This window comes from Purpureocillium lilacinum, assembly GCF_023168085.1.
Source record: "Purpureocillium lilacinum CBS 284.36 DNA, scaffold_6, whole genome shotgun sequence".
NCBI classification, from domain to species: domain Eukaryota; kingdom Fungi; phylum Ascomycota; class Sordariomycetes; order Hypocreales; family Ophiocordycipitaceae; genus Purpureocillium; species Purpureocillium lilacinum.
In genome coordinates this window covers 3,113,320-3,128,171 of record NW_027072116.1, presented here as the reverse complement: position 1 = coordinate 3,128,171, position 14,852 = coordinate 3,113,320, and the positions used below count along the sequence as shown (strand labels likewise).

General features: G+C 63.1%; 5 protein-coding genes across 5 annotated transcripts; 3 read left to right on the top strand and 2 right to left on the bottom strand.

Annotated features, from left to right (window-relative positions):
• Positions 1–865: 865 nt before the first annotated feature.
• On the top strand, positions 866–3,096 carry PLICBS_008844 (uncharacterized protein; the record flags this gene model as incomplete). The annotated part of the gene is made up of 2 exons (XM_018324679.2): positions 866–1,302; positions 1,722–3,096. 2 exons carry the CDS (start codon positions 866–868, stop codon positions 3,094–3,096), a joined length of 1,812 nt encoding a protein of 603 aa, XP_018176073.1.
• Positions 3,097–3,758: 662 nt separating this feature from the next.
• PLICBS_008843 (mRNA-capping enzyme subunit beta) lies at positions 3,759–6,409 on the bottom strand (the record flags this gene model as incomplete). The annotated part of the gene is made up of 3 exons (XM_018324680.2): positions 3,759–3,932; positions 3,993–4,469; positions 4,532–6,409. 3 exons carry the CDS (start codon positions 6,407–6,409, stop codon positions 3,759–3,761), a joined length of 2,529 nt encoding a protein of 842 aa, XP_018176074.2.
• Positions 6,410–8,597: 2,188 nt separating this feature from the next.
• PLICBS_008842 (uncharacterized protein) lies at positions 8,598–9,900 on the top strand (the record flags this gene model as incomplete). The annotated part of the gene is made up of 3 exons (XM_018324682.2): positions 8,598–8,698; positions 8,756–9,064; positions 9,126–9,900. The coding sequence occupies 3 exons, from the start codon at positions 8,598–8,600 to the stop codon at positions 9,898–9,900; spliced, it is 1,185 nt and encodes a 394-aa protein (XP_018176076.2).
• A 1,248-nt stretch (positions 9,901–11,148) lies between these two features.
• PLICBS_008841 (uncharacterized protein) lies at positions 11,149–12,390 on the top strand (the record flags this gene model as incomplete). Its single annotated transcript, XM_018324683.2, has 1 exon — positions 11,149–12,390. The coding sequence occupies one exon, from the start codon at positions 11,149–11,151 to the stop codon at positions 12,388–12,390; it is 1,242 nt and encodes a 413-aa protein (XP_018176077.2).
• Positions 12,391–12,903: 513 nt separating this feature from the next.
• Positions 12,904–14,651, bottom strand: PLICBS_008840 (uncharacterized protein; the record flags this gene model as incomplete). The annotated part of the gene is made up of 3 exons (XM_065601474.1): positions 12,904–12,942; positions 12,989–13,531; positions 13,779–14,651. The coding sequence occupies 3 exons, from the start codon at positions 14,649–14,651 to the stop codon at positions 12,904–12,906; spliced, it is 1,455 nt and encodes a 484-aa protein (XP_065457546.1).
• Between the last annotated feature and the right edge of the window lie 201 nt (positions 14,652–14,852).

Sequence of the window (14,852 nt, the reverse complement as noted above, 5' to 3'; positions counted from 1 at the left end):
AGCCAGCCAGCCAGCTCAGCCAGCAGAACCACCTCCGCCGGCCAGCCAATTCGGAAGCTAGTCGCATCTGGGGTTTGCCGCGACCTTGCTGCTGCCCACCGCCGCCGCCGCCGCCGCCGATCGGCTTACTATTACTACATATTACTACGACTGCGTTCGCACACTTGTGACCCCCGGCGCAAAACACCACCACTGTTTCTGCACACGGCATTGAGCTTTGTCTCTTTTGCGCTTCGTCGCTGCATTACTTAGTCGCAGCTGGCATTGCTCGGCTAGACAGCTTGAGACGAATACACAGGGTACGAAGCCCGTCAACGCGCGAACAAGCGCCCCTGCTCCGAACTCGCAACTAACCTCGGTCGTCGATAGAGCTCTCACTCGGTACTTGGCAGTACTCCATTCAAGTCGACGACAAGAGTCGTCAAGACGGAGCCCCTTCACGCCCCCCAGCTTCTCCTCTCATACACCTCGTCTGCGAAGGTAGTCGCATAGCGTCGCAAAGAGTCAAAACACCGCGTCCCCCCCAAACACAGGCCGCGCACAACGGACTTCGGCTTCAGCAGGTTTCCGCCCAACAACCGCCAGGATTCAGCAGGTTTGCCTGATAATAACCGCCAGTCGCCGCCCCTCGCCTCTCGGTCACCATTGAAGAATCTTTGAGATCGTCTCTCTCATGTCCCCGTGTTGAACTCGCCCTCACTCCCGCGCTTCAATCCGTCCACCTTCCCTTTCCGGTCTTCGGCCAATACGCCTGAAGCAACGTCCAAGCTGCCATCGGGCATCACATCGCACAAACCCACCGCATAGCTATCACACAAAACCACCAAGTGTCAAACACACAGCAGTGCGATAAACCACCGCCACCATGGACGAAGACAGCTCCCCCAGCGCCATCACGCCCGTCGTGCACTCCCCGCGCCGGCCGTCCGCCCTCGCGCGCCGCTTCACCGCGCGGCTGCGCTCCCTGCGGCGCGCCTTCACCACGCGCGACGGCCTCGTCGGCGACTACGACTACGCGTTCCTCTTCCGTCCCAACCTGCCCTTCATGAACAAGGGCGGGCCCACCAGCAGCCCCTTCTTCGGCGTCAACGACCGCATGCCCGTCTTCCTCGCCATGCTGCTGGGGCTGCAGCACGCGCTGGCCATGCTCGCGGGCGTCATCACCCCACCCATCATCCTCAGCGGCAGCGGCGGCGCGAACCTCTCGGGCGCGGACCAGCAGTACCTGGTGTCGACGGCGCTGATTGTGTCGGGTATTTTGTCGGCGGTGCAGATTAACCGCGTGCGCATCCCGAAGACGAAGTGAGTGCGCGACCAATATTTTATGTCTTGTTGCTTTACTTTCCAGGGCGCGTGTCGTCGGGGTTGTTGGTTGCCACTCCTCACTTACACCACATCCGCCTCGGGGTTGGCTTCGCCTTCACTCCTCACTTACACCACATCTACACCTGAGTTAAGCTCATCACTACTGCTCACTTACACCATATCTACCCCTGAGCTGAGCACATCACCACTCCTCACTTACACACTCCTTCCTTGTGCCACATCCCTCACTTCCATGCTCGAGTGAACATGGAAGCCCACAACTCCATGAACCGCAACCCCTCTCACGGTTCAAGCCCCCTCACACGAGCCCCCCTCGCCACCCCTCCCCCATCGCCGTCCCTGACAGTCCATGCTCGTCTCACCACCCTTGATGTCCACAGCTGACATCCTCTCAGCTACTTCATCGGCACCGGCGTCCTCTCCGTCGTCGGCATCTCCTTCTCCACCATCCCCATCGCCCTCGGCGCCTTCCGCCAAATGTACGCCAACGGCTTCTGCCCGTCCGACCCGGACACGGGCGCGCCGCTCCCCTGCCCGCACGGCTACGGCGCCGTCATCGGCACGTCGACCGTCTGCGCCCTGACCGAGATCCTCATCTCCTTCCTCCCGCCCCGCGTCCTGCTCAACATGTTCCCGCCCATCGTCACGGGCCCCACCGTCATGCTCATCGGCGTGCACCTCATCGAGAGCGGCTTCAAGGACTGGATGGGCGGCAGCGGGTCGTGCGCCGACCCGGCCTCCGCGGGCGAGGCGGCGAGCTACTTCGCCCTGTGTCCGAATATCGACGCGCCGCATCCGCTGGCCTGGGGGTCTGCTGAGTTTCTGGGCCTGGGCTTCTCCGCGTTTATCACGATTATCTTGTGTGAGCGCTTCGGGTCGCCGATTATGAAGTCCACGTCCGTCGTCATCGGCCTGCTTGTGGGTTGCATCATCGCCGGCGCGACGGGCTACTTTGACGCCACGGGCATCGACTCGGCGCCGGTCGCCTCCTTCATCTGGGTGCGCACCTTCCCGCTGACCATCTACGGCCCGCTGGTGCTCCCGCTCATAGCCGTGTACGTCATCTGCGCGACGGAAGCGGTCGGCGACATCACGGCGACGTGCGACCTCTCGCGGCTCGAGGTCGAGGGCCGGACGTACGAGTCGCGCATCCAGGGCGGGTTACTGGCGGACGGGCTCAACTGCATCGTCGCCGCGCTCATGACCATGACGCCCATGAGCCGCTTTGCGCAGAATAACGGCGTCATCGCGCTGACGCGCTGCGCGAACCGCACCGCCGGCATAGCGTGCTGCTTCTTCCTCATCATCATGGGTGTGTTCGCCAAGTTCGCCGCCGCGCTGGTGGCTATCCCGAAGCCCGTCCTCGGCGGCATGACGACGTTTCTGTTCGCCGCCGTGGCGGTGGCCGGTATGGCCATCGTGGTGCGCGGCGCGGCGTTTGACCGGCGCACGCGCTTCATCCTCACGACGGGCCTGTCGCTCGGCTACGGCGCCACCCTCGTGCCCAAGTACTTTGACAATGTGTTTACCTACAAGGGCGACAACCACGCGCTGCAGGGCTTCCTCAGCGCCATCATCCTCGTCATGGAGACGGGCTTTGCCGTCACCGCCGTGGTGTGCATGTTGCTGAACCTGGTGCTGCCGCCCGAGATGGAGGAGGATATTGATGCGCGGAATGTTGAGCTCGTGGAGGGTGAGGGCAAGGGGACCAAGGGCGATGGCGAGGATGGCGAGACGGATGCCACGCCTAGGCGCTTGTCGCATGGGTAGGTGGTGCGTGAGGGTGAGCGGGGGGAATGTGACGGCTGTAGAAGCCGGAGGGGAGGTTGGAGACGTTCGTGGAGGCGAGTGAGGAGAGAGACGTGAATGACCAGACAGGCCTCCATTCGGATACCTGGCGAGACGACTGCTACTTTCTGTATATACCACCAAGACACACTCTTTGATACCGACTTGGTATGCCGCGTTTCGCGTAGACCGCCCTGATTGGAATGATGCCTCCTGGCGGTGCCCTCAACCACGCCGCCGATACAACATGCCTCAAGTCTACGCGCATGAGGAAAGTCAAAATGTCGCCGCACTCGGCGTCCATGTTCAAATTGCACCGCGCCGTCCAGTCCACTCCAGTCCAGTCCAGCCTTCCGTCGTCCGTCCCTCGCAGGACCAACTTGGTCCGTGACCGGTTTTGATGTTCTACACAATAGTACGTACAATGTCGCCTCGCTACGCTCCTCAGCCGCCCACAACGTGCTGTCGCGGCTTTAGCCTCTCTCGTGCCAGAGCCTCATGTCCGTCCTCTCTGTCAGTCGCTGCGGTCTCCACATGTCCACCAGCCCTTCTCTCGGCCGCTGTGAACTCCACATGTCTGTCCGCCGTTCTCTCGATCGCTGCGGTCTACATCTGTAAGAGAGTCTCCTCGCAAGGGTATTCGCTCAGCCAAACTCCCGCGCCTTTCGCGCGAGCAACCGCACATTATCCACCAAGCCCTCAATCAGCTCCTGGTACCGATGGGGCGCACCGTTCATCGCCCTGTTGCCCTGATCGAGCACAATCTCGGGCGAAACTTCAATCTCCAGCTCGTGCTCCTTCTCGGTCCGCTGGGAATTCTGTTGATTGTTAGTGTTCATGTGATTGGGACAACGATAGCAGCCGCAAAGGGCTCTTACCCCGGGTCCCTGGCTTGTCACCGTCACCTGCGTCAGGTCGACCTGGTAGTGTCCCTGGCTGTAGCTCAGCCGGTCCTTGTTCCTGTCCGGCTGCCGATCGGTCGGGTTCACCGCGAGCCGCTCCAGCTCCTCAACCGGACCGTCCCACGGCATCTCAAGGTTAATGCTCAGCCGGCAGTCCATCGGGCAGGACGGCATGTGCAGGTCGATGTCGGCCACGCGCGCCTTGATGATCTTGTCGAGCACCTCGCGCGTGCGCTGGTCGTACGTCACCCTCACGCGCACGTTCCGAGCGCGGGCTCCGAGGCGAGAGCGTACGCAGCCGGGTATCCGGTTCTGCAGGTCGGGCGGCAGCTCAAAGTAGCGGTCGATTTCGCGGCGGTGCTTGTAGTGCACCTGCACCCGGTTCGTGCCTGCGCGGGGGTCCGTCTGGATCACCATCTGGTTGAGGAATTCGTTGAAAGCCTTGTGATGGGCCTGCATCGCACGAGTCAGCCAAAAAAGCTCCCCCATGAACCACCCCGACAAGAAAAACTTACCTCCGTCATGCTACTTCGAAATGCCACACGTCCCGTATCCTGCAGCACCGTCTCTGTGTCGAGGAACCGCTCCACGCGGTGGTTAGTGTCCTTGTCGATGAGCGTGCCCAGCTTGGCTTCAATCTCGAAGTGAATGCCCCGGCTGACAATCTCCTTGATGTCCCTGTTGTTAACTGCGTTGATGAATATGAAGTCGGCAATCTTCTTGGATACCTCCTCATAGGGCTTGATACCGGTGATGCTCGCCTCCCACGGGCCAAGGATGTCCTGGGGACCCGCCTCGACGGGCGGCGCGTTGGCGACGCTGCCCTGCTGCGCCCGCTGCGCCTCAGGCGATGGCTGGCGACTCGTGCGCTCCGTCTTGATCTCTTGCTTGCCGTTAATGTGCGTGTTGGGACGTTTCTGGAGGACAAAGTTGGGGTGCGCGGGGGGTCTGTTGCCGAGGGAGTGGGCGCTATTCGCCCAGGTAGGGGGCCTTGCGCGAGGTTGCCGTCTCTTCTTGGCGGGCTCGGGGGTCGGGGGCTTCTGCACGCGTCCGTTCACCTCGCCGGGTGGCGGCCGAGGCTGGCGGTTCTCGAGCTCCCTGGGGCTCATGCTGCGGTCCTCAAGCTTGCGCTTAGCCGGCGTGACGGCGCGGTCGGCGGTGTCGACGGCCATGGGCTGAAATGCCTGCGTGGGCCGTCTCTCAGACTCGTGGCCGCCAGAGGAGGAAGGGGGCTGCCTGTCCCTGTCGGAGCTGCTGGCGAGCGAGGCGACGCGCGTGCGGGGACTGACCGACAGGCTGCTCTCCCGCAGGCTGTTCTCTCGCTCGGGGCCGTGGCGGGACACGGGCCGGCTGTGGGACGAGTCTCGGGCTGGCGACTCGTAGGCGGCGTGGGAGGAGCTGGGCATGCGCTGGACGGCGTGCGGCGGCGGAGGCGGGTGGCTCGTGGGCGAGGCCTGGGGCTGCCCGCCGACCGACGACATGCGCTGTTGGTATGGGCTCGGGGGCTGGGCGAAGCCGGTCGACTGCCTCGCGACGGGCGGCGGCGGTCCTATCGGCGTCGGGGGCTGTGAAGGCTGTCGGTTGAAGTCAGCGGGATGGGGCTGCGAGGCGACGACGGGACTAGCGTGTGCGTGCGGCGGGCCAAAGTGCTGCTGGCTGTGCGCCGAGGTCGGGGTGGGAGTCGAGTGCGTCGACTGGGAGCGTTGGTGCATGTAGGCATGGGACGAGGCGCCCGAGGTGCCGATGGGGGGAGTCTGTGGCACCTGTTGCGGTTGCACGTAGGCGTGTCCGTGTCCCGCGACACCCTGCGAGTAGCTGTCGCGCCGTTGGTGCTGCGAAGGCGGCTGCTGTTGCTGCGGCGGCTGCTGTTGCTGCTGGTACGGCGCGGGCGGATACTGGTGCCTCTGGCTGGGGCTGGCCATCTCGGGAGGCGCCTGCGGAGGGAACGGGTATCCGGCGGCACCCGCGGGGGCATTGGTCGGTGTGGGAGTCGGACGATAGGGCGACTGAGGTGGGACGTGTGCGCCGCCGGGGGATCGAGCATCGTGAAAGGATCCGGCCGGCCGAATGGGCGGAGGCGGCTGCGCGTCACGGGCCGGGTGGTGCTGCAACGCGTTCTGGTAGGGAGGCTGAGGATAGGCCCCGTGAGGATGCTGCTGCGGTTGTTGATGGGGATGATGGGGATAGTCCTGGCTCATGTGCTGCTGTTGAGGCTGCTGCTGTTGCTGTTGGGCGTACTCGCGGTAGGCGGCATATTGGGCAGGGCTTTGGGCGGGATGAGGCTGCGACAAACCCTGCGGCGGCGGCTGCTTCTGCTGCTGAGGGGTGAGCGGCGTCTTTGGGGGGCCGCGGTCGCCATTGTCCGACGTGTTCAGAACGGAGCGAAGATCCATGACGGCGTCTCGCCCGGGGGCTGGGGGCGTGCCGATGGATGAGGGGGCGATGGAAGAGGCGGCGCGAGAGCGACGATGGAGAAGGTTGCGGTCGTGATCAGATGCGAAGGTAAATGTAACGGGACGCGCGCGGGCGCAGTGGAGGCGGCGATGCGGCCGTCGTCACGGCGCGTGCGTCGATGGCGATTGTGACGGCAGCGACGGGCGCGTCGAGACGAGGTCGAGGGCGCGCGTGGGAGGCTTCGAGGTTATTAGATGGACGTCGGTTCGGCGTCGCAGTCGCCAACGGGCATGGTCACGCCGCCGGCCAGCAACAAGGAGTCTGGTGGTCTGGGAGACGGGACGGCACAGGCCAGGCCCAGGTCAAGACGGGACAGGACCGGACAGGACAACGAGGGGTCGGCGGCGTTGGTTGGTTGGGCGTCGAGTCGGACGTCGCTGGCTGGCTGGCCGCAGGCTGGTTGGCCGGGTTGGTCGAGGTGGCTGCGGCTGGAGTGTCGCGCGACAAACGGCCGATGCTTTTGGCGAGGCACGACACGATGTTTACTCGAGTTGCATCGTGGGGGCAGCGACGGCGGCGGCGGCGGCGGCGATAACGACAGCGGCAGCGCGTGACGCGTCGGGCGGGCAGCTCGGTCGTGGCGGGCGGCAGCGGCGAGGCGGGATAGCAGCGGTGGTGGTGATGATGATGGTGGTGGAGGTTAGTCGACGGCCGCGACAGCTGGCATGAGGACAGATGGGAATATGGGTGAGATGGGATGAGACGGCCAGGCTGGGCTGCTGGGCTGCTAGGCTGGGCTGGGCGCGGCGGCGGGCTGGCGAGGATGATAATTGGCAGAGAGGGGGTCCCCCAGGGTTTGAATTGAGTCGAACTTTTTTTTTTTTCTTCTCTGTTCCTGCTTGAGCTAGGTGACTATGCTGGCGCTGCCGCTGGAGCAATGGAACCTAACGTACTAGGTAAGTGCCCGCGCAGTGCAGTGCAGTGCTGGGCAAGTCGCGGCTGGCGGGCAGCCTGAGGTGGCCTTGCTCCACGCGACAGCTGCGCCAGCGTCCACTAGGCCAGGTACCTGCTTTCACGCGCGTGGGGCCTGCTTCTGCGAGGTACCCCTCGCAAATTCTTTGGCAAGTTCCCGAACGTGAACACGACCGAGTGGCATTGAGCCACCCTGGAGCCTCGGACCGAACGCCAAACAGCTGGCGGGCAACTGTTTCTCGGGGTATCGCCGGATTGGGCGCCTGAGTGCTAATGTGCCCGTGATTAAACGGGTGTTAAAGCTCGACCCGGACGGCTGGCAGGACATTGTGGAGGCGAATCACTGTGCATTCGCGTGGCAGGTGAGCAACAATTTCATCCCGTCTCGCACCAGGCTGATGTACCGAGGACATGCATAGTCTCATGGCCCGCCCCGGAGCTCGCGCCTATTCCCCTGCCTGTTACCCTTTCCACAGCATTCGAGCCCGGAGCAAACAGCGTCGGCTGTCAACCAGCCGTCAAGCTGCCCCTTGGTATAATTGCAGTCCCACTCCGTGAATACAGGAGTTGAGCTGATGTTGTCCCCGTTCCAACCTCGAGCTGTTGGTGGACTTTGCGGCCAGCAGCAGCTGAGTTATTGCTTTTGCTTCCTTTTTTCGGTTGCAAGCCGCCGTCCATTGGACAGGTGCCCCTTGGAGCGGTTGGCTGGAGACGCTGTGCTTGGACAAAAAGTTGATGCCTAGAATGTAGCCGGGGTCGGCTGCGGTAACACAAAGTATGGGGTGTTGATTGCTCTTGTAAAGTTGACACATTAATTACTCCGTACTCGTGCAGAGTGCATAACACGACAGCACAGTCTTTGAGCCTTGTCGGTAGGACTCAGTACTTCGTAGTGCACAGCTCGCATGCCGCCAAGCAGGTGTGCGTGGATAGCCGCGCATTTCCCACCAGAGTGCAACATTGCAACATTGTCAGGATTCCGGTGTCGACGATGGCCTCGAAATGACAGAGGTTGCATCTCTCGTTCAAACATGCCGTCGAGGGTCGCAGTCGTGCACTTTGATCCTGTCATGGTTGGTGGCCTGAGGCAGATGGCACTGACACCTCAGCGCCCCAGTAGCGGGCGGCCACCGTGCACTTCACCAGTGTCACTCACCCGCCTGCCTCTGCTAGCGGGCCTTCCAACCTCATCCACGAGCAGAGGAGTCGACAAAAATGCAAGCCACCACACTGGGGGCCGCCTGGCGGTCGCTCATTCTGATTGCCATGGCCGTGGCTCATGCAGAAGCTCTGCGATGTGCCATGTACCTGACGGGGTGAGCTTCCCTGCACTCACCACCAGCCCATGCCGGTGTGGACTAACGACGCTCCAGCCAGCACAACGTGGTGCCCGCAGATACAAACATGACTGCCGACATCACTCATGTGATTCTCGCCTTTATGCGATCCGACACCTTCAACGTTGATCAGTCGCCGCCCACTTGGCCGCTCTTCACCACTGTTGATCGAGTCCGACCCCGGTTTGGTCCTCACACCAAGGTCATGATTGCGATTGGCGGATGGGGCGATTCACTGGGCTTTGAGGAGGCCGCTCGCGATGCCCAGACGAGGGCTCGTTGGGCTGGGCAGGTTGCGGCCATGGTAGCCCAGACCGGCGCCGACGGCGTCGACATTGACTGGGAGTATCCAGGGCAAGTCTGACGTTTCCCCGTCACATTTGACAGACGGCTGACAGCTGTGCAGAGGCAACCGGGACGACTACAAGCAAATTCCCAACGATAAACGCCAGTGGGAGGTCGAGGCCTTTGTTCAACTGCTTGACGCCCTGCGAGCCTTGCTGGGCCCGCACAAGATGCTGTCCATTGCCGTTCCGGCAGTCGAACGTGACTTGATGGCCTTTACGCCCTCCACCGTTCCACGCATCATCAAGAGTGTCGACTTTATCAATGTCATGACCTATGACATGATGAACAGACGAGACACCACGGTTCGCCATCACAGCGGTGTGGCCGACTCCCGAGATGCCCTGCAGCGTTACGTGGACCGCGGTGCGCCGCCGGCTATGCTGAACCTTGGCCTCGGGTACTACGTCAAGTGGTTCATGACGAAAGACTGCGACCCGGATCATCCTCTTGGGTGTCCGACGCAGCTCCTCGAGGATCCCGAAACGGGCGCCGACAAGGGCAGGACAGCTGCCTTTAGCTATCACGACGAGACCCCGAGCAAGCTGGTCGAGTCGTTTGCTCGCGCCCGGAGCCACGGCACCTACTTTGACGACGGCAGCTATGGCTACTGGGACGAAGCAGAGCGACGGTGGTGGTCCTTTGACACGCCACAGACGATTGAGCGGAAACTGGCCGAGGTCGTTGGGCCGTTCAAAGCCGGGGGCGTCTTTGCCTGGGGCCTAGGTGAGGATGCGCCCAAGTTTGAGCATCTGGCGGCTACCACGGCTGGAGCCAAGCGATTGAGGGAACGGCGGGATAAGTCTGGGAACGAGGCGACTCGGGACGAGCTGTAAGGCAAGTATACAGGGTGGGCTACGGATATATGCAGTCTGACGAAATGGATGGGCAGCCTCCCGTCATTCAACAACAAAGCTTCGGTCAACTTGCCCGCCTAGCCTCAGCTTGGCCGATGACAGATCAGGCTGAACATTTGACAAGCCTCAGGTGCCATCTTGCATCATGGCAGCGTTGCATCCCACGTGGCGGGTTGTCGCCAGCATGCTGAACGGCGCCAAGGACATGACGATCAGGGGCCAAGGAAGGATCCGCGTCCAAACAGGTACGGTCAATGTACGAGTGCCATTACTTCGGATTGTTTCCCCATCTTGTCGGCTGCTCTCATCCGGACGGATGCCCCCTTGCGCGCGCGGCGTTCTTGAACGCTTAAACGTGTTGAATTGACTTTGCTGACTTGTTACTTACTGCACAGAGTCTTCAAAAGTCCTCGAACGCCGGCCATGATGGCCAGAAGTCCAGCACTCCACGAGTCCACGCCGCCTGCGAGGTGAATGATTGTCCAAAGCTCCACCCACTCGACAGGGCAGCCGATGCGCCGGGGTGGGACGGCGGGGACGGCGGGGAGCGGCGAATCACACTCGTCCGTGGCGGCACGCATCCCCCCGGGCCTTGGGATCTTACAACGACTTGTATCTCAGCGGCCCAGGGCACCCAGCACGTGTCGGTTTGCTCGCATGCGGTTGACCGCCTGCAGCCCGATAGGTTTAAGCATCAACGTTGGCCTTTAAGCTTGTACGACTCCCGCCCGGGTCGCTCGACGGTCTAGCCCCGGCGTCCTGCACCGCGCCGCACCCGCCGCAGAGGACCAGCGATTCACGACCCGCTTCCAGCGAGTCTTGATTAGAATGGATGCAATGGCCGTTCAGGAACCCGCTCGTGCTAACGTCGTCAGATACCGAGCTGCAGGCGAGGCACCGCGGGCGGCCCCAACCCAGTGTCACATCGGGGCCCCGATGCGCGACTCTCCAGTCTCCACGCTAGAGACTACCGAGGAGCCCCGACCCCGGCGACGCCCAGCAACGTGCGCACGCCGCCAAGGCGAGGTGAATTCTCCCGGCCCTGGGACCTGCCTTGTCCGGCCGCGGATGACGACGTGGGCCATGCGCCATCCGGCCAGGATGCGTATAAGATGAGGCGGGCGCCCGTGCTCGCGCTCACCTTGCTGCGAGTGGAATCGAGTCGCTGCCATTGACATCGCGCCAGTGTCATTGCCGTCGTATACGCCAACGTCCGTCGCAAGCAAGATGCACCTGTCTCCCATCGTGGTCGGCCTGGCCCTCGCGGCCGTCGGCGGCGCCACGCCGTGCCCGCCGCGCGGCATCAAGCCCATCAAGCAGATCGAGCTGGGCCCGCGGCCGTACTTTCTCGTCAACAACATGACGGACGGCCCGCTCAAGAAGACGCTGCAGCAATGCACCGAGAAGCCCATGAAGCCGTCGAGCTGGTCCATCGGCCACCGCGGCGGCGCGCCGCTGCAGTTCCCCGAGCACTCGCTCGAGTCGAACCTGGCGGGCGCGCGCATGGGCGCCGGCGTGCTCGAGTGCGACGTCGCCTTCACCAAGGACCGCGAGCTGGTGTGCCGCCACAGCCAGTGCGACCTGCACACGACGACCAACATCGTCGCCATCCCCGAGCTCAACGCCAAGTGCACCAAGCCGTTCCAGCCGGCCGCCAACGGCAAGCCCGCGTCGGCCAAGTGCTGCACCAGCGACATCACGCTCAAGGAGTTCAAGTCGCTCTGCGCCAAGATGGACGGCGCCAACGCGTCGGCCACGAACCCGCAGGACTACCTCGCCGGCACGCCCAGCTGGCGTACCGACCTGTACGCCACGTGCGGCACCGTCCTCGAGCACAAGGAGCACATTGCGCTCGTCGAGGCACTCGGCCTGCGCCACACGCCCGAGCTCAAGGCCCCCGAGGTCAAGATGCCGTTCCAGGGCGTCTACACGCAGGACATGTACGCGCAGCAGTTCATCGACAACTACAAGAAGGCCAAGGTGCCCGCGTCGCGCGTCCTGGCCCAGAGCTTCGAGTACCGCGACGTGCTGTACTGGCTCAAGGCGGAGCCCGCCTTTGGCAAGACGGCCATCCTGCTCGACGAGTCGGGCGACACGCCTGAGACGTACCCGCAGGCCATCAAGAACCTGACGGCGTACCACGCCGCGGGCGTGCGCACCGTCGCGCCGCCGCTGTACTACCTCGTCGAGACCAAGGGCGGCAAGATTGTGCCCAGCGAGTACGCGCGCCGCGCCAACGAGCTGGGGCTCAAGATCATCACCTGGAGCCTCGAGCGCTCGGGGCCGCTCGCCGCCGTGCACAAGAACGGCGACTACTACTACACGTCGATCCGCGACGTGGTGCGCAAGGACGGCGACATGTACGAGCTGCTCGACGTGCTGTACCGGGGGGCCAAGGTGGCGGGCCTGTTTTCCGACTGGAGCGCGACGGCCACCTTTTACGCCAACTGCTTTGGCGTGGGGCTGTAGGTGTGTAGCTGCCTGGTCTGGGAAGCAGGGTGACCAAGGGGATGCAGTTGAGCCGGCTATACCAGGGGAAGAGCTAGCAGCTAATAAAGAAGACAGAAGAGTCCGGGTATACCTATACTTCTTGTACCTAGAGCTTGATTTGAGGCAGAGTAGTCCATCTTGTATATGAAGACTCGAAGAGGCTGAAGGCTCTCAGGGCCCCCATCGATGCATCACCACCCATCTTGCCGTTCCCCCAACAAGACCAACAACCTCAGTCAGTGGTTGACCGGCATAGACACCAATCCGTCCATGTACCGCCATACCGTCCACGACTCCAAAGAGATCAAAGCCCCCTACTCCTCACAACCTCCACCTCGCGGTAACACCTCCCAATCCCCCCCAGCAACACTCGTCCGTCGCCCCCCTCCACCACGTCCAGCACCCGTCCAACCACCCCACCCAGCACCTCCTCCAGCCTCCGCGCGCCCATCGTCCCGACCAGCTGCGCGGCCACCCCCCGCTGCGCGTCGCTCAGGCCCGATCCCGCGGCGAGTAGTAGCAGGGGGCGGTCTGTGAAGGCGGCGTGCGCGGTGCCCGCTACGGAGAGCTCCACGACGGGACCACCGGCGCTGCTGCTGTTGCTGCCGCCGCCGCCGTTGAGGATCGGCCAGGTGGCGTTCCAGGTTGGGTCCTCGGCGCGGTGGTTCGGGCGGCCGAGTTGCACGAGGGGGCCGGGGCGCTGCCTCTTCTTCTCCTCCTTCTTCCCCTTGTTCTCTTTACTGTCGCTATTATCCCGCTTTTGTGTCTCTTCCCTCGTGTACCCCGTCTCTCTAGCTTCCCGCCTGTGCCTCTTGTCCTTTTTCTGCTCGTTGGTGACGGGGATGGGTACGGGGAGTGACGATAACGGCGCGACAGACGCCGCGGGGAAGACGACCCGTCCGTCGAGGTTGATGGCGGCGACGGCGCGGGACGGGTCGCTGAGGAGGAGGGCCGCGGCGGCGGAGCCGCCGAGGGAGTGGCCGATGATGAGGGCGCGTGGGGGGGAGTGATGGCCGAGGTGGTGGTGGATATGGAGGAGGTGCTGGCGGAGAGGAGATGGGAGGTGAGCGAGGAGTGTGGCGATGTTGTGGAGGAGAAAGGATATGTCGTCGGCTCGGACCTGTATATGCATACGCGCGTGTAAGTCAAGGTTCAAGATAACACAGGGTGATACACCACACCACACCACACCACACCACACCACACCACACCACACCACACCACGAAAGCACAAGCACAAAACCGAGCAGCCACGCATACACACACAAAAAGCCCATCGAGATTCTCAAAACCAGGATAGCAAGAGCAGAAAGCAACGGAGTACAGGGCAGGAGGCAGAACAGCGTAAAAGGGGGTTAAGCACGAACCTTGACCAGCCTACTCAGCGCCGCCTCGTCATCCCCCGAGACGTTCAGCCCAGGCACGACGCTCCCGTCGGGGAACTCGACGCCCGGCTGCGCCTCAAAGGGGTGGTCGACGGTCACGACGGGCAGGCCGGTGGTGCTGGCGAGGGAGCGCGCGAGGGCGGAGTAGAGGAGGCGGGATTCGCTGAGGCCGGGGGTGAGGACGATGAGCTGTGCTTTTCCGCCGCGTCCCGTCCTGCACCTCCTACCACCACTGCCTGTTTTGTCGTTTGCGTCATCATTGCCGTCATTGCCGTGGTACGTGGTGTTGCAGGAGGTATCGTCGCTGGCCGTGTTGTTGGTCCGGCGCGTATGATGGGTGCGGCACCGCGACGGGTTCGTGGAACAACGTGCCGGTGGTGGACGCGGTGATGGTATGTACGCAGGATCGCAAGTCTGCATCTCAAAGCGCGAGTACAAATCCTCCGGGAGCCCATACTGCGCCGCCTGCGCACCATACGAAGCCGCCACCGCGCGCGTCATGTACGGCAGTGTCTGCAAGCGGCAGCCGTTTCCGCAGTCCCACCACGGCGCCGACCCGTTTGTGCTGGTGTCGTTTCCGCCCTCGCACGAAGGGTGCTTAGCGGAACCAGCGGCGGCGGGGAGGAGCGGGACGAAGACGGATGTGAGAATCCGGCGGCGGGGGATGGGTTCCGGGGAGGAGGAGTGGGAGGAGGAGGAGGAGGAGGTGAGGGGGCTGCCGTCGTCGCGGCGGGAGGGGTCGGTGAGGGGCACGATGGCGAGGGCGACGGGGGAGGGGCCTGGTGGAGGGGGGACGAGGACGGCGGATGAGGCGCCGAGGAGGAGAGTAGGGACGAGGAGTAGGAGAGGGAGCATGATGGGTGGTGGTCCCGTTGGGGGCTTTGTTGTCGGTCGAAGGCGATATGGAAGTGAGCGAGCGAGTGAATGCGTAACGGGGAAAGGGTGATGAGAATGCTATGTTCGAGAGACACACATGGATGCTTTATATGCGGCATGTGTGGTGTATTGCTTGACATGGTGCTTGGTGTGCCGCTCGCCGGGCGAAGCTGTCGAGGA